Source organism: Penicillium verrucosum (assembly GCF_028828655.1).
Source record: "Penicillium verrucosum strain IBT 35672 chromosome Unknown utg000001l_segment0_segment0, whole genome shotgun sequence".
NCBI classification, from domain to species: domain Eukaryota; kingdom Fungi; phylum Ascomycota; class Eurotiomycetes; order Eurotiales; family Aspergillaceae; genus Penicillium; species Penicillium verrucosum.
Window position 1 is genome coordinate 7,140,706 of NW_026643210.1, and position 25,122 is coordinate 7,165,827.

At 49.0% G+C, this 25,122-nt stretch overlaps 10 protein-coding genes across 10 annotated transcripts; 5 read left to right on the forward strand and 5 right to left on the reverse strand.

The window, feature by feature from the left end:
* Window positions 1-579: 579 nt before the first annotated feature.
* On the reverse strand, window positions 580-888 carry N7516_002647 (uncharacterized protein; the record flags this gene model as incomplete). Its single annotated transcript, XM_057215367.1, has 2 exons — window positions 580-631; window positions 746-888. The coding sequence occupies 2 exons, from the start codon at window positions 886-888 to the stop codon at window positions 580-582; spliced, it is 195 nt and encodes a 64-aa protein (XP_057077250.1).
* Window positions 889-1,220: 332 nt separating this feature from the next.
* N7516_002648 (uncharacterized protein) lies at window positions 1,221-2,048 on the reverse strand (the record flags this gene model as incomplete). Its single annotated transcript, XM_057215368.1, has 1 exon — window positions 1,221-2,048. One exon carries the CDS (start codon window positions 2,046-2,048, stop codon window positions 1,221-1,223), a length of 828 nt encoding a protein of 275 aa, XP_057077251.1.
* Window positions 2,049-2,678: 630 nt separating this feature from the next.
* Window positions 2,679-3,764, forward strand: N7516_002649 (arylamine N-acetyltransferase family protein; the record flags this gene model as incomplete). Its single annotated transcript, XM_057215369.1, has 3 exons — window positions 2,679-3,079; window positions 3,150-3,195; window positions 3,258-3,764. 3 exons carry the CDS (start codon window positions 2,679-2,681, stop codon window positions 3,762-3,764), a joined length of 954 nt encoding a protein of 317 aa, XP_057077252.1.
* A 151-nt stretch (window positions 3,765-3,915) lies between these two features.
* N7516_002650 (NADH dehydrogenase [ubiquinone] 1 alpha subcomplex subunit 1) lies at window positions 3,916-4,450 on the reverse strand (the record flags this gene model as incomplete). The annotated part of the gene is made up of 5 exons (XM_057215370.1): window positions 3,916-3,936; window positions 4,004-4,098; window positions 4,184-4,187; window positions 4,257-4,349; window positions 4,403-4,450. The coding sequence occupies 5 exons, from the start codon at window positions 4,448-4,450 to the stop codon at window positions 3,916-3,918; spliced, it is 261 nt and encodes an 86-aa protein (XP_057077253.1).
* Window positions 4,451-5,133: 683 nt separating this feature from the next.
* On the forward strand, window positions 5,134-8,642 carry N7516_002651 (uncharacterized protein; the record flags this gene model as incomplete). Its single annotated transcript, XM_057215371.1, has 4 exons — window positions 5,134-5,618; window positions 5,699-5,753; window positions 5,839-7,047; window positions 7,074-8,642. 4 exons carry the CDS (start codon window positions 5,134-5,136, stop codon window positions 8,640-8,642), a joined length of 3,318 nt encoding a protein of 1,105 aa, XP_057077254.1.
* A 2,188-nt stretch (window positions 8,643-10,830) lies between these two features.
* N7516_002652 (uncharacterized protein) lies at window positions 10,831-11,144 on the forward strand (the record flags this gene model as incomplete). The annotated part of the gene is made up of 2 exons (XM_057215372.1): window positions 10,831-10,894; window positions 10,969-11,144. 2 exons carry the CDS (start codon window positions 10,831-10,833, stop codon window positions 11,142-11,144), a joined length of 240 nt encoding a protein of 79 aa, XP_057077255.1.
* A 2,861-nt stretch (window positions 11,145-14,005) lies between these two features.
* Window positions 14,006-15,962, forward strand: vosA (the record flags this gene model as incomplete). The annotated part of the gene is made up of 10 exons (XM_057215373.1): window positions 14,006-14,052; window positions 14,144-14,211; window positions 14,323-14,392; window positions 14,444-14,589; window positions 14,650-14,734; window positions 14,792-14,838; window positions 14,895-15,003; window positions 15,056-15,398; window positions 15,458-15,622; window positions 15,783-15,962. The coding sequence occupies 10 exons, from the start codon at window positions 14,006-14,008 to the stop codon at window positions 15,960-15,962; spliced, it is 1,260 nt and encodes a 419-aa protein (XP_057077256.1).
* A 554-nt stretch (window positions 15,963-16,516) lies between these two features.
* N7516_002654 (uncharacterized protein) lies at window positions 16,517-19,077 on the forward strand (the record flags this gene model as incomplete). The annotated part of the gene is made up of 2 exons (XM_057215374.1): window positions 16,517-16,684; window positions 16,750-19,077. The coding sequence occupies 2 exons, from the start codon at window positions 16,517-16,519 to the stop codon at window positions 19,075-19,077; spliced, it is 2,496 nt and encodes an 831-aa protein (XP_057077257.1).
* A 370-nt stretch (window positions 19,078-19,447) lies between these two features.
* Window positions 19,448-20,527, reverse strand: N7516_002655 (ribosylnicotinamide kinase; the record flags this gene model as incomplete). Its single annotated transcript, XM_057215375.1, has 2 exons — window positions 19,448-20,264; window positions 20,346-20,527. The coding sequence occupies 2 exons, from the start codon at window positions 20,525-20,527 to the stop codon at window positions 19,448-19,450; spliced, it is 999 nt and encodes a 332-aa protein (XP_057077258.1).
* Window positions 20,528-21,385: 858 nt separating this feature from the next.
* On the reverse strand, window positions 21,386-25,108 carry N7516_002656 (DEAD/DEAH box helicase; the record flags this gene model as incomplete). Its single annotated transcript, XM_057215376.1, has 2 exons — window positions 21,386-24,108; window positions 24,193-25,108. The coding sequence occupies 2 exons, from the start codon at window positions 25,106-25,108 to the stop codon at window positions 21,386-21,388; spliced, it is 3,639 nt and encodes a 1,212-aa protein (XP_057077259.1).
* Window positions 25,109-25,122: the final 14 nt, after the last annotated feature.

Genomic DNA, 25,122 nt, shown 5'->3' on the forward strand with positions numbered 1-25,122 from the left:
AGTGACCATTGCTTGTAGAATTTTCAAAAAGCTGTGGAGCTCAATGAAATGAATAACATCCAAATTGGATTTGGGTTTCTTTCATCCTGGATTTTGCCTTGTCTGAGACAAAGAGGTCTATGCATGGTGCAATTGAGATTGAGAGCAATGCATTTGTTGATATCTTTGTTCCAAATATAAACTATCCTAGATCCTCAGTTTCCACTTGGTTTCCATTCATTCTGTGCCACACATGTGGATTGACTATATGTATACAATATTGTCGGCATCTCATCCTCATTACGTGCTACGAAGAAGGTCAGAGCTAGCACGAAGTAATAATGGTTTGTTGAATTCTTTCGGAACCTGCTCTCCGTAATTATAAAGTGAGAGCCCGCATATTATGTATAAAAAAAAACTTGATCCAATCTATAGCATGATTTGTTAGCACTTCCAGACAATCCAATGCGTCAATAAAAGAGAAAAGGAATCCACAAACATAAGGAATCTCGTCGTAATAATATATAAGTATATATATTTTCAATCAATAGTATGATATCTATATTTTAGTATACGCAGAATGGATAATGGACTTACCTCCTAATATTCGCCTTGAGCGGCAGCTGGGGCCGGGTTTGGGAGGGGGTAGTGGCTGTAACTTTTATTAGTATCCAACATCATAGGGTTTGATGTAAGTAGTGCATACTAGTCAAACCACCTCTCCAGGAGGGCGTCAAGGCGCCATACGGCTAGCAAACAAACATACATGCCCAAAAGGTCCCACAAGAAAGCCTTCGTCTCGCTGGGGGTTAAGTCGGCCAGCAGACGGTCCAAAAACGCCGCAAAGCGGGCAAAGTAATCGTTGGGCGACGGGTTTTCACCGACAGGAAAGGCTTTCGCGGCCGACATCTGCTGACAGGGCTGTGTTAGCAAAAAGACCTCAAAAAGGACTGCTGGGATAACTCACTGTGAGAAAAGGTGGTGATTTGCGATGTTTACAGAACCAAAATTCTCTCTACGTAAGGTAACAAGGTAGTAAAGTAGCAATTGGAAGGTGCACGTGAAACGAGGACTACAATGGCAGGCACGAATGTTCCTAAATAGGAAGGAAGCGTGTGGAGGTTGGACTTCGGGAACGACTGCAAGTTTAGATCAGGGGATTCGAAGCCAAAAGAAAGAGTTGAATTGCACAATAAAACCTCAAACTAGCAAGCAGGCACCTAGTGGCCTGACACTGACACTTAAGGTACCACAACTTCTTCCTCGTCCTCTTCGTCAATAAGCATGAATGGCTCATCGAATTGGTCCGCCTTGCCTCTTCTCGTCTGCTCTTTTGAAACATCGCTCTCGTATCCTGGGGGCATTACAATCAGATCAAAAGGGCTGTCATGACTGTCAAGAGATAACCCCCATATCGAAGCTCGATTGACCCTTTGGCGGTAAAAGCTATTGTCATCCACGATATGGAAATCCCTAAGGAATTCCTTCTTTTCTTTTTTGGTAAGCTCAAACCCCCGAGCCTGGTGACAACATCCACATTCCACCATACAATGTCCAGCTCCAAGCTGTCGTGTTTTATCAATCTTGCGATTAGCGCAACATCCACAGCCACGGCTACAGCATCCCCCCTTCCTCACGCAATCCTCGAACAAAACTCGGTGCATATACCAGAGAGGATGTGATCGCCACAGATCAAATGCTCTTATCAGTGGCCCCTCCACGAATGAGTTTCGGACTTTCCACCACTGGAGTTCCAGCAACCAATATCTCTTCTTCAAAGCCTGAAGCACGGCCTGTACATCATTCCTATAGAGTAGCCAGCTGCCTGTGGCCTCAGGCTTCTTGGCGAGGCATTGCTCTTCCTGGACAATATTTCGGAGGTCTTGTTCTATCCGGAGAAGCTCAATCGCTCTACCAACATAGGATGGCGCTTTTCTAACCATGTTCCACCGATACCGTTGAAGAGCATCAATATCTCCACTCTTTTCGATCTTGATTTCATCTTGAGTTTTCTCTCCAGGCAAGGCCAAGTCAATTTCTGATCGAGTCGGCTTGTCCGCAGATTGCATGTTGAGCTTTTGTTGACCGCAGAAGCCGTATGCTAGTTAAGACTAGGTTATCGTCTCGGGTATAGAGAATAGAGAGATGGGGGAAGATTATCCTTAAAGTTGAGGTCTACCTAATGAACGACTCATCCTGATGTCAGATACTCTTCCGTAATCTCTATTAGACCCGCATATTTCTAACAGTAAAAGAAACAAAATGTGAAAAGCCAGAAAACTTTATTGGTTCAAGAATAGCTCAGTTTCCCTTCTTTGATCGTCCGCTCCGAGCTTGGTAGGCGGACCGATGGAAGAACTATTAGAATTACAAGCCTGGAGTGAGCAAACCTGAGTGTTCACTGAACAGACCTGAGCACTCACTGAGCATAGCCTGAGCGTTCACTGAGCATACCCTGAGCGCTCACTGAGCAATATTTTTTACATTACTAAGTATACCCTAAGTGCTCACAGTGATCACCCGTGCTGTGAAATACTCGAAATACTCAGTGAGCAGGAGCCTGAGCGCCCTCATAAAAGCGGCGGCACCCCGATCGGGAAATTCGCGACCGTGGCCTAAAATCCGGTACATACAGTTACATATGTAGAAAGTTCATATATCCCCCCCGAGCACAGCCCAAACAGTGAGGAACCCCAACAATGGCACATAAACCCACATATACCGATCAACAGCTGGAGTTGTACCTGAGCCGCATCGGGTATTCCCACTCCACTCAACCCGAGAGCAATCTTCTCCAGCATCTCCGCCAGGATATCGAGAACGATGCACTTTCGGCGCTATGTCATCTGCAAAGACAACATCTCGTTGCCATTCCATGGGGCAACTCAGAGCTGCATTACTCGCAACATCATACTATTTCTCTGGACCCGCAGAGTCTCTTTGAGAAGATGGTGGAGCGGCAGCTAGATGGATACTGCATGGAGAATACGGGACTCTTCTTTATTGTATTGCGGTCCCTGGGGTATCGTGTTTACGCCACCGGAGGTAGAGTCAGTCATGCTGCGGCGAAGGGAGTGGATAATGGGTTATATATGGAAATGTAGGTTCTCCAACAGTTTTAGCATTATTATGAGCCTTCGAGCCGAGCTGACACCATTGATCCGGGAAAGTGGGCATATGATTTTGATTGTGACTATTGGAGGTGAGAAGTACATGGTACGGCATGAAGATCTACTGCAGCAACCGCATGGACCAGACACACTAACGGATGAGGATAGGTTGATGTCGGGTTTGGAAACAATTGTGCCACTGCTCCACTCTTACTTCAAGAAGGTGCTACTGCTACGGCTATTGCGCCATCCGAGATGCGTATTGTCAGAGAGAGCATTGCCGAGTTTACGGATCCAAGCCAAAAGATCTGGATCTACCAAACAAGATATAACCCCGAGAGCAAGTGGCTGCCACAGATCTGCTTTTCAGAGGTGGAGTTCCTCCCACAGGATTTCGGGGTCATGAACTTCTCTGTCAGCCAGAGGCGGACTAGCTGGTTCACCCAGGTCTTTGTCTGCATGCGAATGATTTTGGATCAATCTGGAACAGAGATCATTGGGCAGTGCATCATGTTGGGCAAAGAAGTGAAAGAGAGATTGCACGGGCAAACGGAGATCTTGCAGGTGCTGGAGACTGAAGAGGACCGCGTCAAGGCCCTGGCCAAGTATTTCGATATGCACCTTTGTGAGAGTGAGATCCAAGGTATCCGGGGGATGACCTCGGAGCTCAAGTAGGCATGATTCATAGAACTACAAAGGAAATCCGAGAGAATAAATGATATGGTACAACGATGCTAGAGAAATTGTAGGTGGATATGTATGGTCTCGAAGTAAAGAAAGGCGCAGACGTTGAACGTAAAGGAAAAAGAGGTTGCAATTTTTGAAACTAGTAGATCCGATTCTCGATCTATGTCTCGGGTCAGCGTTTCTGCACGGAGCTGGGAACCAACGGACACGGGATCTGTTATTCGTACCTTCCATGGGTTGCTGACTTCGAATCCGGTGGGCGCTTTGTGGTTGCTGGACTGCCCGCGGAATGACCCTGTGATGCGCTGATCTCTCTCCATCACTATTGTTGGTTGTAGTTAGTCTCATATAATTCTTCACGGGCACTAGGCACTTTTCCGTCGGCCGATAAGCTGGTGATCACTCACTTTGCTGTAAAATTGTTAGCCAATGTGCTTCAGGCAAGTTCCGACCGCAGCCGATAAGGATGGAACAACTTACTCTATCCCAGAGATCCTGGTTCCAGCGCGCCTTCTTGCCATCGTTGGCAAAGCGCTTGACATAGTGAAGACCGTAGCCACTCACGCCAAACATCTGTAGCACTTGGTGAGCTATAATCCTAGAAGGAATTGACCAATGGGACGTACGGTTATGATAATCCCATAGGGAAGCAGGGCCTCGAAAGGGACACCCATGGCTTGCGGTTGTATGGGTACGTAGGTAATCGGAAAGAGGTGTCAAATTAGAATCAAGAGCCGTAAAGCCTCTTACGGACTGAGGAGAGTAGATCGATCGCGGAGAGTGTGGAGGGGAGTGTCTCTTCCTACAGCGACGGGGCTTGAGGTCTCCCCCACCCGAAACGGTTTAGCTTCCGCTGACTCAGCACGCTGCAACGACACTCACAGGACAAGGGGCGTGAAGGCCGTTGCAGATCGCATTCGATTGTAAAAGAGACAGGCCTCGGTGTAAGGACTGTCCTTCGACGCGTCCGGTACGCTTTTGAATCAAAGATTACACTGGTTTCTCTTGGGGTGAGTTTTCCCTGTTTTGCGACGCGCCTGTGATGCGTAGCCACTCCAGCGGCGGACTGACACCTCTTGTTTGTTTAGCTTCAACTTTGCGCCTGGAGAATTTGAGCGTCAATCACGAACGATACCTGTGTTTGTAAGGATATTCGGAACTATTTCAACTACCCCCGAACCCTTTTTTGATCCAGATGCGCCCCCGGATCAGCGCCGACGTCAGCGGGGTGCTTCTGTAACCGGATCGGTTCAAGCTTCTTTCACGCAAAGGATACCTCAGTCAGCCTGAGCGCATACAGTGAGCGCATACAACAAGCACTGCTGTGCTCAACCTGGCGGTGGCGGTAACTTTCACTATGGCGGCGACGGTGCCGCCAGCAAACGATGAACCGGGCAAACTCGACCCGGCTGTGGACCCGGCCGATAGCGACCTAGATGCGGAGGGCGAAGAAGAAACCGACTTATATGAAATGGATCAGCAGCTTCAAGATGCCGTTCACCGAGCATACACCGGAGAAGTTGATCAGGATGGCCCGGAGGAGGGTGCAGGTGGAAATAACTCAAGCGTCAATGGGTTGAACGGAGAAGCCGACGACGACGACAATGACGAGGCTGAACCTGTTGGAGCCGTCAAGCTACCTGACGACGACGCGGGTTCTGAAGAAGACTATGCGGAGTCTGAGACAGCCGACGCGGATGCCGATCCCAGGTTTGAGGCAAATGACCGTGACGCATCAGAACCCGAATCAAGTGACCACGAGTCAGAAGCTGAGGACTGGGAAGCTGAGAGCAATGGCGGCGAGGATGTCGAAACTGATATCCGCAGTGGCTCAAACTGCTTGTAAGTGGAAGGGCTCGACCCAGGACTAAGCGCAGAATTAGGACGTTTCGGTACTAACAACGGACCAATAGAGTTTGCAGTCAAGACGAAGAACACGATCCAAGTGAAGATTTTGAGGAATGGCTCACTTGTGTTGTATGTGGTGATCACTGTACGTGTCGCTCATTTCGTCCTTTACCCTGATTATGTCGGACTACTCGCTGACTCGGCATCCCAATAGCTCACCGGCAATGTGCACGCGAACAAGAAGCATATGATGAAACGGAAGGTACGCAAACATCTGGTCATTGACTTCTGTCCCATCACCCTTAACCTCTTTTATGTATTACACACACTAACATCGCAACATCCAGACCCATGGAGGTGTCCTAGCTGTGTTCAAAACAACCTAGAGCCTGACACGACAAACCCAGCGACAGAAACCGGACTCGGAGCCCCAGCCCTTCCCAAAGAGCTTCTACCCGCGCACGCTGGCACACACGACGAGGGATTCCATTCTATCTTCAACACAGGTGTCGACGACGAGATGCTCAATAGCTCGCGGTCGCTACGCAAGCGGAAGGCCTCGTCAATCGAGGCCGAAGAACAACACACACCTGTGCTTCGCAAAAGACTTCGACAAACCTCCTTCCGCTCCGATCACCCAATTTCGAACGATGCGGGCTTGGAGGGCGGGGATCTCACCGGCGATGGTGATGTCCACTCTCCTGCTCGAACACGTTCTGTACGCGTGCGACGCACTCGTGCAGTAGACCGAGAGCACTGCCGCGTGGTCACTAGACAATTTGGGAAATTGATTATTGGGTTCCGGTTGGATGAGACAAAAATGGCTAAAATAACAGGCTCTCAAATCCGCCCCGGACGCAAGAAGAAGAAAGCACCAAAGCCGCCACCTGTGGCCCCAGAACCCCAGGCACACTTCGTTCCCCTTCCCCCGATATCCTACAACTCCATGACCTTGTTCGACCGTGAGACCGACGACGCCAAATCCAAACCATATGGAGGCATTCTGTCCGAAATCGAACAAGATACATCCAGGACACTCCCCACACAATTTGATCGCGACCGATTCGAACAGGCACGTCTGAAAGCCGAAGATGAATGGCAACAGAAAGTGAAGGAAGCAGAGTTCAATGGCGAAACCACTGCGCATGCATCACAAAAGGTCTCTGGCCCTCCTTCAAAGATCAAATCTATCAACTTCGGTGGCTACGAGATCGAAACCTGGTATGCAGCGCCCTACCCGGAGGAATACAGCCGGAACCGTGTTCTGTACATTTGCGAGTTCTGTCTCAAATACATGAACTCGGACTTCGTCGCCTGGCGCCATAAACTCAAGTGCCCTGCGAAGCATCCCCCGGTGACGAGATCTACCGTGATCGATCAATCTCAATCTTCGAAGTTGATGGGCGCAAGAACCCGGTGTACTGTCAAAATCTTTGCCTTCTTGCAAAGCTTTTCCTTGGTTCCAAGACACTTTACTACGACGTTGAGCCATTCTTATTCTATGTCATGACTGAGTACGACGATCTGGGCTGCCATTTCGTTGGCTACTTCAGCAAAGAAAAACGCCCAAGCTCAGCGAACAACGTTTCCTGCATTCTTACCCTACCCATCCATCAGCGCAAAGGCTACGGAAACCTCCTCATCGACTTCTCATACCTCCTTACCCGCATCGAAGGCAAAAATGGATCACCCGAAAAGCCGCTTTCTGACATGGGTCTGGTGTCGTACCGGAACTACTGGCGATTGATTTTGTCATACCAACTTCGTGATCTTAAGGCACCTGTTAGCATTGCAGATCTGTCTGATCGCACGGGTATGACAGCAGATGATATTGTATCTGCCCTGGAAGGACTTCGAGCTCTCGTGCGGGATCCCATTACCAAGACGTACGCCATCCGTCTCGATCACAAATATTACAACGAGGTCATCAGTGGATGGGAAAGCAAGGGCTACGTCCAGCTCAATCCAGATGCGCTTCTCTGGACACCTTACATTATGGGTCGTAGCAACCAGTCTCATTTCGATCGTGCTCCCATACAGACCGTCGCGCCCCGCGATGACCCGGATGAAGAGGAAGATGAGACCGAGACAAGAGCGACTGACTATGAGGGCAATGTTCCAATGGTGAATGGGTCGGATCGAGACACTCTCGCAGACTCCGCTGGACCGCCTTCCACATTGGCTCTGCGGCCCAATGGCTCCCGCCATTCTACAGCGGGCAACTCTGAACCAGCTACAATCCCCAACCCTGCCGCTGGAATCCCACCCTCCCGGTTCGAACTTTGGCCTCCTGTGCCTCCTGCAGCACCTCCTAAACGCAGACCTGGTCGCCCATCTGGTAGCACCAAACTCAATAACATGTCAACGACACCCACGGCTGCCCGTACTAACAGTAACGGTCGCGGCAGACCTCGACGACCCTCCGGGCTGGCAATGGTCACTCCTGGAGGCAGCACTCGCCGGGGGAGAAGCTCTATCCTCACAGACTCGCCCGCAGCCGAAGCAACACCTAGTCAGGTCAACGGTCCTGAACTGGAGCAGAGCGAAATCGTTGAGGATGTCGAAAACGTGGCTCCTGCATTCAAAGGAGCTGGAGACGTGAGCGAAAAAGAATCAGAGCGTGTTAATGGAGATGCTGCCACCAAGGAACCCGTCAAGACCAATGGCATTGATGCTGCCGAGCCCGAGCCGTCCGAGGACAAGGACACAGAAGCGCCCAAGACCCCCGAGAAGAAGAGCAACTCTATCTCGCGGTCACCTGGAACGGCAATTTCCCGTCGATCCAACGATAACGCCAAGACACCGCGATCAGTCAACCGGAAGGCTTTGGTTGAGAAAGTTCACGTTATGGTTCCCGCTGAGGCAGGGTCTGCTTCCAAGTCACCAGGCAAAGGCGAGGGTCAAAAGGCCGGGGCCAATACTAATGGCACCGATGCAGATTCAGACGCAGATGCAGATGCGGATGCAGAGATTGACGCCGAGTACGAAGTCGATGGGGATGTCGTGATGCAGACATGATATTCGTGAAGCTCATGATTCGTGGAGGCCTTTTTTTTTTGCCTGCAAAGCAAGTTACGCATGTGGACAGGGCGTTTATTTTAACGAAATTTCTGATTCCTTTATTTCTCCCTTCTCTTCTTTCACGTGTCCCCGTGTCCCCGGGAACTGCATTCTCCCGCCGTTTGATTTAATATTCTTTCTCCATTTTTTTCTTTTTCCTTGTTCAAAGGCTATTTTATGCTAAATGGGTGTGTCCAGGGGTGACAGGAGTGTTATGTCGCACTCGTCAATTCCTCTTTTGTCCATTTGCTACTAGTCGCTTTTTCGGGAATTTCATCCAGCACGGAGCAGGGATGGGGGTGTCTGGAGTTTTTTTTGCTTGGGTGTTTCTTTTTCTCTTTTTATCTAGTTGCGACGAATGAGTACAGTGTGTGATTAACTAGTATATTCTATGTCAATGTGTCAATTACTGGGTAGTTCTTTGCTCTAGTGTAAATATGGGAGTAGATCCGTGCCTTGCATACGATATATCCAAGAATGGGTGTCATGTCCTGCGCGGACATGTTGAAAATGTCCAAAATAGGAGAGATATCTGTTAGATAAAATGCCGAAACTGGAAAAGAAGATCAACAATAATATTTTTTGTCTAGATCCAATAGCCAATTGTAGTCCCAATCGAATACGAGGGACGGAATGTCATACTAGTAGATCTCGATAGCTAGGGCTGATCTGCGGCTATCTGATGTGTTCTACTCCTTGCTGCACATCCAACATAAGTACGAAATACTCTGTGTGATCCTTGCAGTAAACCTACAATGGGCGTAGGCGACCGAAAATACACAGAACTATCGAGCAATAATCATGACAGTCAGAATCATGCATAGGTCTATCGGGTATTCTACGGAGTACAACGGGAGAATTTTAGACCAACCGTTTTAGGAAGGTGGGAATTGGGATACCCGTGGACAATCTAGGCATTAGCTATGACCTAGGTAGCTTATATTGTACCAGATAGCATATTAAAGGATCACATAGATTAGAAGGAATATAAGATCTTACCTCTTATGAAGTACTAACTAACTAGTTAACAATAATAATATAACTAATGTATGGAGTTCAATCTAAAGTAGTCCCGACAAAGCTCCGATCGACAAAAGATCGGCACGGCGCCAACACGGACCGGACAGCTGTCAGGGAGGGAACACAACCATGGAACCCCCCAAACCACCATGGAACCATCACAGTGGCCAACCTTGGAATTTAAGCATAAACATAGTAGCGCCCACTTAACAATTAAACCACTCTCAATGGAGATTGCCGCTGTCAGATATGTCCACAGGTGCATTCTTGGATTGAATTGATTGAATTTTACTAGGGACTGGTTGCAATTTGCCCAAGTTAGGTAAACCCCCTAATAAATTCCTCACCGGTCCTCTGTGAGTCTAAAAATTTCCCTATTCCGCCCCCCCGTCTAAGTACCCTCTTCAGGAGTGCTCCATCAAGCCCCCCTCTCCCTTCTCCTCCTCTTCTTTCCTTTTCTCTCGGCGACTTCGTGCGTTGCAATGCCGAACCCCTGTTCGCTCTATTAATTGGAATTTTTTTTTTGGGAGGTTGTTCTCCACGGGGGTTTCCTTTTTGAGTTTCCTTCCTATTATTTACCGTATGGTGTAGTCAGTAGAACATCCCGGACACTAACAAGTTCCCAGTTTTATTTTTATTTTTCCAATCAGGGTCGCAGTGGATTTCGGCCAGGGTGTGCGTTGTACATTTAAATCGGGAGAAAAAAAAATTCGAAAAAATTCGCTTCCTTTTTGGCGGTCACTTTTAATTTTTCGTTTTTCGCACTCGGAACTTTCTTTTCTTCTTTTCTTTCTTCTTGTCTCTACTTGTTAGCACATGTATCACACCCACCTTTAGCTCAATTATTCCATCCAACGTCTGGACGAGTCATGCTAGTTTCCACAAACTGAATCATGACTCTACAACAGAGGCAACGGTGGTTTCCCCCGCTATGACCAAGATCAAGAACCAAGACTTGGGACTTCTGTCCTGGCGCTGGGGCCGAATCCCGGAAGTCAAATAGAAGTGACAGGTCGTGCTCTCAGCGCTTGGGCTTGCTTGTCGCATAATGATGTGCATCTAGTGCTGTGAGCTTTTTTTTTCAGGCCTGTCAACTGCATTCCCAGGAACTTGTCGCTCTGGAATAATGCAATGGATAAAGAACCACAGCTCAGACCAAGTCAAACCATCAAACAACACCCATACCCTGAGTGTGTTTGTCCGCTTTTGACCCCTCACTTTTACTTCTTTTTCTCTCTTATTCAATAACCCCCCTTTTTATCAGCTTGTACTTATCCCAAGGTCAGTCAGCGAATCGCAAACGTGGTTTTCTGGAAGCTGGGTATTGGCCCCGGAAAACCCGCACTCGGCGGGTCCCATCTGCTCCAGTCACTTGCCAATACCGATAGTATCACTCTCGCTGCAGGATTGAATATTGAGTCCGGACTTTTGTCAGGCTGATCGGCGTCTGATCGAAATTGATCCCTGGTCCTCACCCTTGCATATTATCGCTGCCATCAAAGCTCCCATGATGTGGAGATATGTCATGGACTGTGACAGGAATGCTTGTCATAATCGACTGTACCTGCAGCCCTCCGTATCACATGTTGACGAGTGATGATCATCGCCATGTTACCTCTCCAAAGCCGGACCCCAGAATATCTGTATGCAAGTTCGGATTTGGGATGTTTGCCCTTTTGTTTTTTTTTTTTTTTTTGCAAATCCTGCTAAGAAAAGGACTTGATAACGACGAGGACAAACGGCCCCTAATGCCGAAGGAGTATGAAATGCAAGTTCCTCGGAAAGACGCATCAACCAATGCCCTGGATGCGGGACCCTTCTCTGCACTGCCGATGCAGCCAAACTTATCTGGAAGGTGACTGAACAGGAGGGGGAAAAGTATCGTACATCCTCAGCCGCAATCGAGGGTCAGCGAGTGTGGCGCAAAGCAGCCCCCGTAGTCCATACTAGAAAGTACCGATTTATTTTTTATTATCATGACGAACGCCTGATCTGCAAGCTGCAGGACTGCCCCGGCACCGATCTTCGGTATTGGTGTGTTTTTTTTCTTTCTCTTTTCGTTGGCTGATGCATGTTGTCCCGGCCCCATAGCTTGATGGAGGGATTTCCGGTTGATGGGAACCAACCAGCGTCGATGCTGGCACCCGACTGCAGTCAACATACAGTAGCTTGCATGGGATGTTGGGCCTGCATGTCTTCGAAATGTGACGCGTCACGAGGAAAAGTTCTGCGTTGCAGTGGTGCGTTGTTCGTTGCATTCCCCCCTTAAACGCCTTGTCCAATTCTCTGCGCTGCCTGGTTTTTCCTTCTCGCTTCTCCTCGGCTCAACTCTTTTTCTTCTCTTTCGCTTCCCACTGTCGCATCATGACCCGGCATGTATCGCTTCGTCGTCTCGGATCGGAATAACAGCGCTCTTGGGATTTACGTGCCACTGCACTCGATCGTGTCTGTGGAGATCAGCTTTCTCGTTCATTTGATCACTTAGTGATTGCGCTGGGACCTGGACCTTCGAATGCGCGTGCGCTGAGTCCTTTGAATCCTTTTCATTTTGGGGCTCCGACCTTCCTCGCGTGACACACGCATCCCTGAAATTGAAAAATTGACGCTCAATATTCGAATATCGGATTTATCACAGCAAGAAGCATTCAGGACATTAAGAAAGAAGAAAAAAAAGGTACTGTCTCTGTTGTTTTTTTTTTTGTGTTTGTTTTGGCAGGTGCCCAACCGAGTGTGTGAGGCCTAGGGCCGTGAGGCATTCTTTGGTTCGGGATGACATAAGGAATCCAAGCTTTGAACCATGGTTGGCACCTTCATCGACAAGCGGCCATGATATCCGCCCTTGTCCGGAAATTCCTTGAGCTTCAAAAAAAAAAAAAAAGGAACTATTTTAACATTTTGAACAAGCAAGCTAATCGTTACAAGATCGAGATCGAGTGTGGAGACACAGGAACAACCCCCGGACATAGGCAATGCGGCTTGATCGTGCATATCTCCACTTTTGACTGGAATGCTTAGACGCCGGACCAGGACCCGAGTCCACCTGGCGTTTAGACCGACAACATTTACAAGAAAACCGGGTCTGATCACCTGCATAGCCGGCGCCAACCTTGTGGGTTTTATTTTTTTCTGATTCAAAGGAAAAAAACAGACGCGGACTAGCGGACTAGTCGTTCGCCGTTTCTTTCGGACCAACGAGAAAGACAAGAAAGTCAGAACCAGAAGTTTACTGCACATCCGGATCGCCATTCGCCCCCTCAACCGTGGGTAGCTGAACTTCTTTCCACTTTTTTCTTCCGTCTACGGTTTTTATTTTTATTTTTATTATCTTTTCCTTTTTTTTCTCTTTTTTTTTCTCGTTATCCTTTCCCAAGGCCGATCCACCTCAGCTGCTCTCGTTTTTGAAGAGATTGTTACGGTGGTAGAATTTGAGGATTTCTTCTTTTTTCTGGTCCCTTATTTTATTTTCAGATTTCAGATTTCTTTTTCTTTTTTCTCTTTCTTTTTTTTTATTAATATCCTGGATATTTCATTGGGTTAGTTGAATTTTTCTCTTTTCTTTCCTTTTTTTCCTTTTCCTTCTCTTTTTTTTTTTGTGGGATTCTGGAATCTGATTTGTTCAAGATTTGGATAATTTGGAAGCCTGTGATCCAATTGATTTTCTGAATTTTTTCTTTTTTGCTTTTTTTCTTTTTTCCCTTATTCTTTTCTTCTCCCAAATTTATTGATAATAATATTTTCTTTTAGATTGAAAATCTCGGAATATCTCCAATATATATATTTTTATCCAACCGTTATACCATCAAAAAAGAGATCCGCTTAAGGTTTTTGTCTGGAACCGTGCTCGGTTGGCTCTTTCCGCTTGCAAACTGACGACACCACTCCGTTTTCGTCAACTTTCGACACATCCTATTCTCTCAACTCACTCTCACTCTCGCTATTCTTTTTGTCCTTTTATCTTGTCTTCCATGGTTGAAAGTCCCGAGGAAACAAGAAAAGAAAAAAAAAAAAATCATTACCCCACTACAGCTGCCACACCCCTCTCCGACGACATCGTGACTCGTCCAGGGTTCTCTCTCTCTTCTGTCCTTATCTTTCTCTTGGGATTTCTTTCGGTCCAAAGACCCGTTCCTTCCTTTTCCCACTCTTTACTTTGTAAACCACAGATCACTTATACCTGGTCTCTGTATTCCCGAGGATCGACCCTTCGTATCTTGTTGGTTCACTATCTCTCAAAAAGCAACCTCAAATTTGGGCTGGTTCTCTCCACCTTTCCCTCCGTTTGTCTGTGACTCTTCGTCTTGATGAGTGCGACATTCTCCGACGCCTCTCTCTCGCGCGAAGCTCAGGGGTGAGTCGTTCTTCCCGTGTCTACGTTGACAGGGTCGCAACTCTTACGCGGTCGTCCAGGGAATCCCACTGACAATGTTGAACAACACCAGTTCTGACTTTGACCTGATCATTCGCCAGCAGCCCAATCGGGCCCGCGTGGCGGGGGGCAAGGAAAAAGGTATGTGGAAGCTCTCACACACACTCTCTCTCTCTTGTTCCTAGCTAGTCCCCGTGAACCGGGAAAGCGCGGAACTGACAGTAAAGGAACCGGATCTAATGGCGCATGTAGAGCGCAAACCTATCGATCCACCCCCGATCGTCCAGCTCCGGGTGCGAGAGGAGGGCACCTACCTCGCACAGTAAGTGAGCCATTCACCGTGGCTTTGTGCACGTGGCTGACTTTGGCGCAGGCATTACCTGCAAAGTCCTTATTATTTCATGTGCTGCAGTCTGTATGATGCAACAGAAGAGCGTCCTGTGCCCGTCGCACCGTCGACTGCGTTAGCAGGAACCCTAGTTTCGTCACTTCACCGGTTGAAGGATGTGGACAACAGCGGTTAGTTTCTGGCTGGTCCTGGGGGGGTGGCGGAGCTTGTTCACTGACGGGCCTTTCTAGATGGTGGATTTTTCGTCTTTGGAGATCTCTCCGTGAAGATTGAGGGCGAGTTTCGCCTGAAGTTTACCTTGTTCGAGATGCGCAAGTGAGTAGTCCGGTCGGGAGCCTAGTCTGGATTCCATAGCTAACAAGCAGCCAACAGGGACCGTGTCTCCTATTTGAAAACCGTCATCTCAGAACGATTCACAGGTAGGAATCTGTACCTCGGAGAGAGCTGGCATAGTTGGGTTCTGACAAGCTTGCAGTTTCCCCTCCCAAGAGCTTCCCCGGAATGATGGAGTCAACCCACCTTTCCCGATCATTTGCGGATCAAGGTGTGAAGTTGCGCATTCGGAAGGAGCCTCGGACCATGTTGTACGTGCTATGGACCCATGGGAATGTGAAGCCGTGTAGTTAACAACCGCAGGAAACGAACCACACGACCGGACGAGTTCCATCAGCCAGTCCCTACTCGATCTCCGGAGCGTCAGGCGGTGCAGATCCCTCCATCATCTAGCTATGGGGGCTATCCACCGGCGGCCCGAGATTATGGGTACTACGGCCAGCAGCCGCCGGTCAAGCGTCACCGCACTTCCGTCGACTATGGTAGACAGCAGGGCATCTATGATGTGGATGGTCGAATGGCCCGTCAAATGGATCCATATAGCCAGCCAACAGCTGCCATATACGCTGGTCAGTCAGCAACCTACCAAACACCTGCCGCCATGCAGACTTACTCCACAGGGCAGGTGGTGCCGGATTACACTGCGGTTCGTATCCCCCCCCTTTGCAGGTTTTGGGAGTGCTTGGAGCTGACCCCGGTGGATAGATGTACCCAGGCATGCAAGGCTCAGCGGGCATGCAAGCATCAACGGGCATGCAGGGATCAGCCCCCATGTCCCAGATCCCCGATCCTACCGGTCAAAGCCGATCCACCCAGCAGCAGCAGGCCGCTGTGGGGCAAATGATGGCGATGAACCAGCCTGGCACTCCTGTACGACACCCCTCTGCGAACCAGTGAGAGTGGAATTGAACACCTAGCTAAGGATTTTTGGACCCGAGACAGACCCCGGATTCGACTGGAGCGATGATAGCTCAGGGATATGCCCGGTCCGGATACCCCCCCTAGCTCTGCTATACTTCCTCCTCTACAGCGGAATCGCGACTATCCCCAAGGGACTAATGGATCCGCGCGAGGTTATTTCGACCAAACTCCCCAGGCGAATACCCCTATTCTTCCATCTCAAATGGTGAACGAAGGCGATCGATTTGGCTCCGTGGCCGGCCCAGCAACCTTCGATCACCCCGACTCCTCGAATGGAACGCCCCAATGACTTGCTTGACGTCCTCGACGGTTCTCGCTTTATGGCTATCGTCTCTTTATTTTTATATTTTCTTCTGTCTTTATAGACTGGGAGGAGTGTTTCATTATTTTCTCTTTTTTTTTTATGCTTGATGCTTTAACTGGGTGGCTAAAGGGTTTCTTTTTTTTTTATACAGGCGCTGGTGGATATAAAAGGGGGAGGTCTTTCTTTCATGGGATTGGGAGAAAAGTGAGATTATTCTTAAGCCCTTCTTGTATATACAGGCCCTTTTTTTCAAAAGCAGTCTCACTGGCTACTTGCAAGTGCTGCTTTTCTTTTCTTTTTTTTTTTAATTGACGATTTACAAGAATAGTCTGGTTTTTGTCTTTTGACGATGTAGATGTCTTTTTTTCCGATGTATAGGATAAACCGATCTTCACGTACCTTCCTGTTGTTTGCTACCTTCCATGGTTCCCCAACTTCTCTTCTACTCTCTACTCTCCTTTCATTTTGTTTTACTTCTCCATTTTCCCTCTCCTCTATCAGTTTCTCTTTTTTCCATTTCCCCATCTTCATTTCATCTTATGGAGCCCATCATGGAGCCCACAATGCAACCCATCATGGATCCCACCATCGATCCCATCATCGATCCCATCATCGATCCTAACGATAGCCCTCTCAGCAACCTCGATATGTGGTGCGACTGGAGCGGCGTTCCCGAAGAACCAGTGTCTATCACAATCGCCATGGAGGTACTGAAAAACCAGGCCTCGAGTCTTCTGTTTGGATCTCAGTACTGACTGTCGTCTAAATTAAGCTACAAACCTGTGGTCATCCCAACCTCAACTTACCCATCCTCAACGTTCAGTCGCCAAACAACGTGAAGATCCCGTCTTGGGTCCTCCGGTTGAAGCCTGACTACGCCCACTATGATGCCGACTCTCCGGCTCAGAAAGAGGGTTGCCGGCATGACCTGGAACATAGCGACGAGACCGAGAAATACCCAGCCAAGAATGGCTCTGTTGCTGACTCTGGGAGTGTTGTTGTCCATGATGATCCTCAGGGTGTCTCTCGTCCTACTGTGGATGTCTCTGGGAGGTACACCATGGTTGATGGCTCGGATGGCTCAGCCTCTTCTGACCTTCGCAAGAGTCAGGTCGACAGCCTGGGTAGCCCGCACTCCTCCAACCCTCGTAAGAGATCTGCTAGGGCTGCTTCTCTGCCTGACTCAATCCCTCCTGACGATGAGGACCAATGCACCCGACACAAACTTATGATGACCAAGGTCGACCTGCCGCTGGAACTGGAGCCTGTGTCCCAGGACAATAGCCCCACCGTCGAGAAAATCAACAGCTTCATTTCCAGTCTAGACGAAATCAACGTCACGCCTGAGAATATTACCTTGCCTCAAGACTCTGTGCCAGTTTTCCCGAGCATTTCATCCCAGTATCCTCTGCTAAATGGCAAGGGAACGACAATTCACAATGGACCTGAAGCTGATGACACTTCTCTCAGCAAGATTGATCTGAGCGGCACCAAACCACTCACCGAAGCGAACTTGCACCATCGGAATTATGATACACTTTCTACTCGTGGGTGCAACGGAAGCCTCTCGGATACCGAAGATTCTGAAAAAGAAAAAGAGGACCTGCTTCTCTCACTCGAATCCATTGCATCACCATCATTTTTCTCGTGCTCTGGGTTTAATGGACTCCCTCTGTCCCCGACGCCCGTAGAAATTGACAAAGAGCACAACAAGCCCAAACTCACCCTGAGCAATGGCATTCTTTATGTGCAGACCCCCTCCAGTGTCTACCCTGCGACATACCAAATCGCGATTGCGCTCAAGGTCAGACTGCAGAAAGGAAAATCAAAGGAATGGTGGGAGTTGGTTGTGAACGGACTACCTCGACTCTCCCAATTCGAGTCTGGTTATCTCTACTTCCGGACACCCCCGGGCCAGGGAATGGAGTTCATGACTTCGTCATTCAAACGACATACCCTCGTGGAAAGCTGCTTGATGGCCCAGTTTCACGGTGGAAAAAGCCTCGTGGTTCCGTTCCGTAAGTGCAACGCAGAAAACTACGGACAACTCAAGGACCACAAAGTCAACACAGTCATACGGGCCGAGGTGGCAGACGCCAGCGACCCATCGTGCTATTTGATTAAATACAATGCTGTTTGCTCCATTGACCTCATCAATCACAACTTCTGGGCCGAGAAGTGCAAATTCGACCTCTTTGTGCATGGCGGTCCTGACGGCCAGTTCCACGCCGTTTTTGCAGCAAAAAAGCCTCTGATAAACTCGATTCAACTACAAACATCGCTAGGTGGAATTGGAATCTCGCACATCAGTATCATCAGTGTTCCACAAGCTCTGGAAATGTTCACGGTGTCGTGGGAAATCACGCTGCCGCGAGGCATGGCTGTAACATGGCTGCCATGGATTAAGACCACACTCAGCTACCGTGATGTTGAAACTACTCTCCAAGAGGATTACGCCATCTTTAGCCCCGAGCATGAAGAGATCCCTCCGAAGCGCCAGAAGGTTGATGCTGATACTGGGACCCAATTTTCACGTCGCCAACTGGGTGTGCTTTTCGATTTTAAGCCCCAAGTTATGACAACCCCAGCTCCATATCTCCAACGTGGAGCTTTTCTCCGTCACAAACGTAAGATCAATCGGCCTCTGTTTGGAAAGCCAGCTTCCAAGTCCACAAGTACACAGACTGTTGCGGGAACTCCAGTTGCCGAGCCAAAGAAGCCAGGCCGTGCTGTTGGATTGTGGACCCTAATCAACTTCGTCTTCCAACTGCTTGCTTTCTCGGCATCTGTTCATACCATCTACTGGTCGTACTTGCTGCTCAGCCATGGTTTCAATCTTGACCCCCGTGCTCTCCCCACTTCGTGTCCGCAAAACGAAGTGTATGTCTATGACCCAGTGGACTACACAAAGAACTTTACCAATACTGACTTGGAGAAGGGGTTGGAAACTGTCTTGATGGAGTTCGATCTTCAGCCTGAGCAGACTCGATTCGAAGTTCAGCCATCTGTCAACACCACACCTGCCGACATCACCCCAATGCCCCTGAGAGACCGCATCGATTACCTTCTCGGATGGCGAGGACCAATTGCGCGGGAGTAAATTTTCGGGGAATGGGATTGCTTAGTATCGTTACGAAGGAGAATGCTGGGATATGAATGAGGAATTGCAGAATGAGATGCAGCCATCGCTGCCGTTAACAGATAGCAAACATAAAAAAAAATCTATTGATTAAGCCGTTGACTCATTCTTTCTACTACACCTTGTTTAGAGTTGATAATGCTGGTTTTAAGCCAAATATCAGATCAGGAGAGTTCAATTATGACCTTGGTACCTACGCGCGGTATTAGTTCTATTCTACTCGGAGTAACAGCAATCACTACAGTAGCAGATAGCAAAAATAAAAGACGGAGATATATTGCTTAAGCCACTATATACACACTTATAAACCATTTAATCCATATGTATACTCCTATACCCCCATCCGATCCAAATAATACCCCAGGATTAACTCAACAGCCCATCTCAAAACAACATCCATCCCTGCACTCCCACACCCCGGTGCAACCTCAACCCCAACGTCAGTCCTAGCCCTAGTCCCATCCCCAATCCTCCGAACAAGCTCAGCCTCCGTCAGAGCCTGACTCCCGTCCTTCTGATCCTCGTCCCCACCCTCGGCAATCAACAACCAAGCATGATCCGTCACATACCGCGGCCAAACAACATCATCCACATACCCAGGCGGATCGACCCAGAAATTCTGCGGTGGCCGATCATCCTCAGCCTCAAGATCAATATCCGTCCCCGTTTTCCCACCCCCACCATCTCCCCCATCTCCAGTACCCCGCGGTTCCAGCGCCGGTCCAACAGTCACATACCCACTCCTCCCCTCACGTCTCGCCTTAACAACCCCATACGCCGCAGGCAGAAAAAGAGGAAGATGTATAGCGTCATGAACGGAACGGAGGACATGTTGTTCTTGCCCGGGCGGCGCAAATAGCAAAAAGCCTTCTAAGAATGCGATAGTCGGGCTTTCGCTGTCCTTTCCTGCTACTTTGCTTTTGCTCTGCAACCGAGACCCAACAACACCCCTCAACTCCTGTACGAGATCGTCTGAGACGCCGGAATCTGTCGCGTCGTTTTGGTCTTCCTTGCTCCGTAGTCGCGGTGGGAGTGTCCCGTTCTCGCGCACGTAGTGTAGCGCTTGCGAGAGGAAGGGGATGTCGATTGCCGACGCTGTGTCCCAGTCTTGAATTTTCTCGCCGGAGGCGGTTGTTGTGTAAGGGATTCTGCGGTGTGTGTTAATACAATGTGTGGGTGGGTGTGTGTGTGTGTGTGTGTGCATAGCGCTAAAGAATAGGTATACGCACTTATCGTCCGGGAAATAGAAATCATCTTCGTGGATTGTGAAGGTATTTAGACGTGAGTCTTCTGGCTTTAGATTCACCCCGCAGAACACACGCTGTAGTAACCGTGCGAGGGTCGTCTTGCCGCTGCTCGAGGGCCCTGAGATCCCTATTACCACTGCTTTCTCGTGGACTGGATTGCTCATCTTTCTTTTCCTCGGTGATCTGGGGGAGATTTGGAGAATTGAAGCTTTACAGGCGCCAGGTGAGGGGTGCGATTGGAAGAAAAAGCTTATCTTATCGTTGACCTCATAGATCCAGGCACCGCTTTCGTATTCACGTCCATTCAACTCTTACTCCCTTTCCAAGCCCACTTACCTTTTCTAAGGAGTGAGATATGGAACGACACCACTCCATTCCCTTTATGGGACGACATTAGACCCTTGTCCATATCTGCACTTGCCGCGAATGGAATTCCCAACAAACGTAGACAACGTTACCCTCCTTGAAGCGTTGAAGCCGCTAGCGAATGTACTAATGTACGTGCGGTTGTGTATCTGCCTTCGTGGACTGTGGTCGAGCTTGAATACGGAGTCTCCATAACCATGTTTATGAACCGATGTTATTCCCGCGGATTGATTGTTGCTGGGTGCACAACTATTTCTCATCATGAAGAAGCGCCCTTCTACAGCTTAACGAAGAATCTAATTGCAGCCCGATAACTTGATATAGTTAGCCCATGGTTAGTTAGCCCACTTACATGACACAGACTTAGGGCATTCCAGGGTAACTTACATGCTTGGCTAGTACTGATACTCATATTCTTAGTAGCAGTTGATAACTACCTAGGTATCTTCAGTGAGATATTTTTACCATCTTTCGAGGAACCATACGTTTTAATCCTTAGTTAGTCTACTTTATCCAATGTTGCCACATGTATACTTGGTGTATGAACTAATTATTTTCCCTTTTAACTTGAATAAACTGAAATTATTCTATATGCGTGTGGAATATAGTGTACAAAAATCCGAAATGCCGCTAGAACGCAAACGTGTAGAGAAATATCATGGCCGGGACGGCCCGAACAACGAGGGCGGCTTATCAACACCGTCCCCGGTAAAATCTACCACCCGGTGCATCGGCATGAATCGCACTTGACCAGATGCCCCAGATGCTCCATCGCCACCTCCAATAACCATCCCAAGCCTCGCAAAGCCAGTCCGTGAAGGTCCAGAGATAGGGACCCCAGCCTCAGAAGCCGAATTCACCCCGGGCACGGGCCGCAGCGGCTTAGGAACCGCATCCACGACACCATCACCCATGACCTGATCATTCTCCACAAACCCAATCCGTCGCCGCTGGGCCGATGGCCCCTTAACGCCATTCGAATTGGAATCGGCATCGGACTCCAAAACCCGAGGCCGTTTCTGCCCCGATGACTTAGACGCACGGACCTTCTCTTTATCGGGAATCGGCAATTTATGCCGATCAAATAGCCCGAGTGGATGTGTCAGCGGGGCCATACCGGCCGAAGCCTCGTCGGGCATGGGCAAAAAGGGCTCGTTCTTGATGATATCGCTCATGGTACTATCTTGAAGCGGGTCATTTCCTGCGTGTTTTGTCTCCTCGGCGGTCATGTTTTTGCTGCGGTTGAGCATCCGGTATTCGAGGGTGTCGCCAAGGACGAGGGTTTCAACGTAGACTGGTCTTTTCTGGCCGATTCTGTGGGCTCGTTTGATGGCTTGGCTTTCCACGTTGCGTTCCCAGATCGGGTTGACGATGTACATCCGCGAGGCTTCGGGGATGTGGAGGCCATGCGAGGCTTGTTTGACGCTCATCAGCAGAACGCGGACTTCGTCGGTTTCGCGGAATTCACTCAGACTCTCGGTTTTGACGTTGGATCCCATGCTTGCGGTACTGGCGTAGGTGCGGAATTTGACTGCTATTAAGTCTAGGCCCTGTTCGACCCAGGAAGCGACATTGTCGTGTTCATAGAAGATGATGATTTTCTCGGTTTTTTGGAACTTCAGCACTTGGTCCAACAAGTACCGAAGCTTGGCCGATGCTACTCCTTCCAGCTTCGTTTGTTTCAAGGGCGAAGTTTCCGGGAGAGTGTAGAAGTCCAAAGTTTGATCTTTGTCTTTCTTTTTTGAAGTAGCTGTCTGGCTGTGTCGAACTAGCTCCCGACGAACTTTGATACCCTCTCCTGCGAGTCCATCGGCGGGATCAGACATGCGAAGACGGTTCATTACAAATTCCTGCGCGCGACGGGCTTGGGTCATACCCATGAGCAGAGGCTCGTGGTCGGTGTCTGTGGCATCAAGGGCCCACATGTTGCGAGCATGCTCTGGGAAATGTCGAACGAAGACTCCAAGCTCATGCATCCTTTTGAATCCATTCCAGCCAGGAGAATTAATTGCCTTTCGTCCGATCTGGATGCCCTGTTTCAATTGGTTGAAATCCGCTACTGTCATCTTCTCTTGGTTTTTTTCCAGATATTCTAGGGCAATGTCGACAGTGCTTTGGACATCATCATTGCCAGCCCACCAAAATCCAGCCAGACGTAAGTTTTGTATCAACTCAGTGAGCTTGTTTTTATTTTTGTTTTTCTTGTTCTTTTCGTCACCCTCATAGAACATATAGTCGGGACCTTCACGTTCAGATGTAATGGCGTTGACTGCGAGTGTAAACAGGAACATGTTGATGTATAGCCTGTCGTAGAAAGTTGGTTCAAGGTAGACCACTTTGTTATACAGTGGTGGAAGAGTGATCTCTTTTTTGACCGTTTCGTACCGGTGTCGCACAACCAGACCCTGGAGGGTCGCACGTAGAGATGGAGATTTTCGAGAAATGCCATCTTTACCCACCGTTTTTGTGTAGCATGCCCATTCTTTAGGATTGTTGGCCCAAGGCATGAGCTTGAAGAAATTATGAACCATGTCGCCCAATTTCCTCAAGTCCGGGTCTTCATTGCCCCCCTTTCTGCGGGTTTGAGGGATGGAGCCGGCGTGATCGTCGGGTGACGATTCAGTGTCGTCTGTGCCCACTTCCTGTGAAGCAATGCTAAGTTCCACTCCATACATTTCCGAGAGAGGAGTTCCCGAGATCATCCAGCGGCGTTCAAATTTCAGTTTTCTTAGAAAGTCGACCATTTCCGTTGTTTTACCCGCAAGGTTGTGCCCTTCGTCGACAATAACTCGCAACCAGTGAAGATCGAGAATAGGGGCATCCGACTTCTGCGCACGACTGTTGCGGGTTGCTTTCTCTTTGCTGCATCGGCCTTTGGAGAACATCACAATATCAAAGTTCAGAAGTTCGTCCGTTGATGGTGTCGTGTCCTTCGTTCGCAGTACTAAGAGTTTCAGATCGCTGGTGTGAGTAGCGATCTCACGTTCCCAGTGGTCCATCAAGTTTTCCGGGACAATAACGAGTGTACCAGAGCAGAGACGAATGTGCTCCGCCGGCTCGGCGTACCCCGATGTAGACCTTTGATTGTCGCGTTTCGCCGGTATCATGTAGGAACCACTCTGGGCCATACAGGCCTTCCTACAATTATCGTAATTTTTCTGTTTTGTTTCCAGCTGCCGGTCAAAGAAGTCCTTCCAAGGCAGGGAAAAGCGACCAGCAGCAGCAGCAGCCATTTCCATTAATGTTCCAGTCTTGCTCCTAATCGGGTTTTCGAGTGTTTGATACTCCACCGGGATTTGGGGAAAATGTCCCCGCGTAGCCAATATCACAGCAAGACTGATGAGGGTTTTCCCACATCCCATGGACTCTGCCAAAATCCCTAGTAACAGTTAGTATAGTTCACTGAGATATTCACAACCCAACAATCGTTGGGAAAACCAGCGCCAATAGTGTGAGTGCCTACCTCCACAAGCCTCGGGATACAATATCTTGTCCCTCAAAATGCTCCCAGAGTCTTTGTTGTAATAGAACTCCAACCCAGTCGGACCCCGCCAAGGCTGGAATCTCGGATCAAGCGCTAGCGCCGGCTCTGCCTCCCGCTGCACCATCACAACAGCAGATTCGCGCTGAAACGGATGAAGCTGTGTTTTAAGACCTAGAACCGAATCACCAAGCAATGCCTCCATAGCGTCCCGGGAGTGCAAATCTGTTAGGCGATCCAAGTCCAGAGCGGGTTCTTGCAGCGTATTGAATATGTAATACAGGGAATCTTCTTCGCCGCTATCGGGCTGAGTGTTGGCAATTAGACCAGCATGGGCATCAACCAAGCCGTTCCATGCTTCAGAGGAGTTGTCTATCATAGACATGACCAGTTTGAGATGGGTTAGGAGATTATTTTCGGTTTCCCCTCTTTTCCTTTTTTTAATGGGTTTATTTTGCTGCGCGTTCGGCAGCACGAAAACTTGTACATTGTTGCTGCTGCCAAGAAAGCGTGTTCGGATCCATCCGTGATTTTCTAGCAGCGCTATCTCGGAGTCTGGGTAGCGGGGCTTAGAGGAGAATTTGCCCAAAACGCCGGCTGGGAGATAGCCATCCATATGCGTATCCGTCGTCTCTAGGATATGGGGTTCAAGAGGTTCAGTCACATCTGGACCGAGAGGCGTATCCAGCACCTCTGTGTCTTCCCTTTTCATATCAGATTCCAGAGGCTCAGTCACATCTGGGCCGAGAGGCGCATCCAGCGCCTCTAGGTCTTCCCATTTCATATCAGGTTCAGGACTAGACATGGCACCCAAAAACCGAGGAATCCCTGAAGATCCATGGTTCATTTGCATTGGCCTGCTCATGGGGCCTGGGGCCCATTGTGCTTGCTCTGACATGGCGAAATACCTGC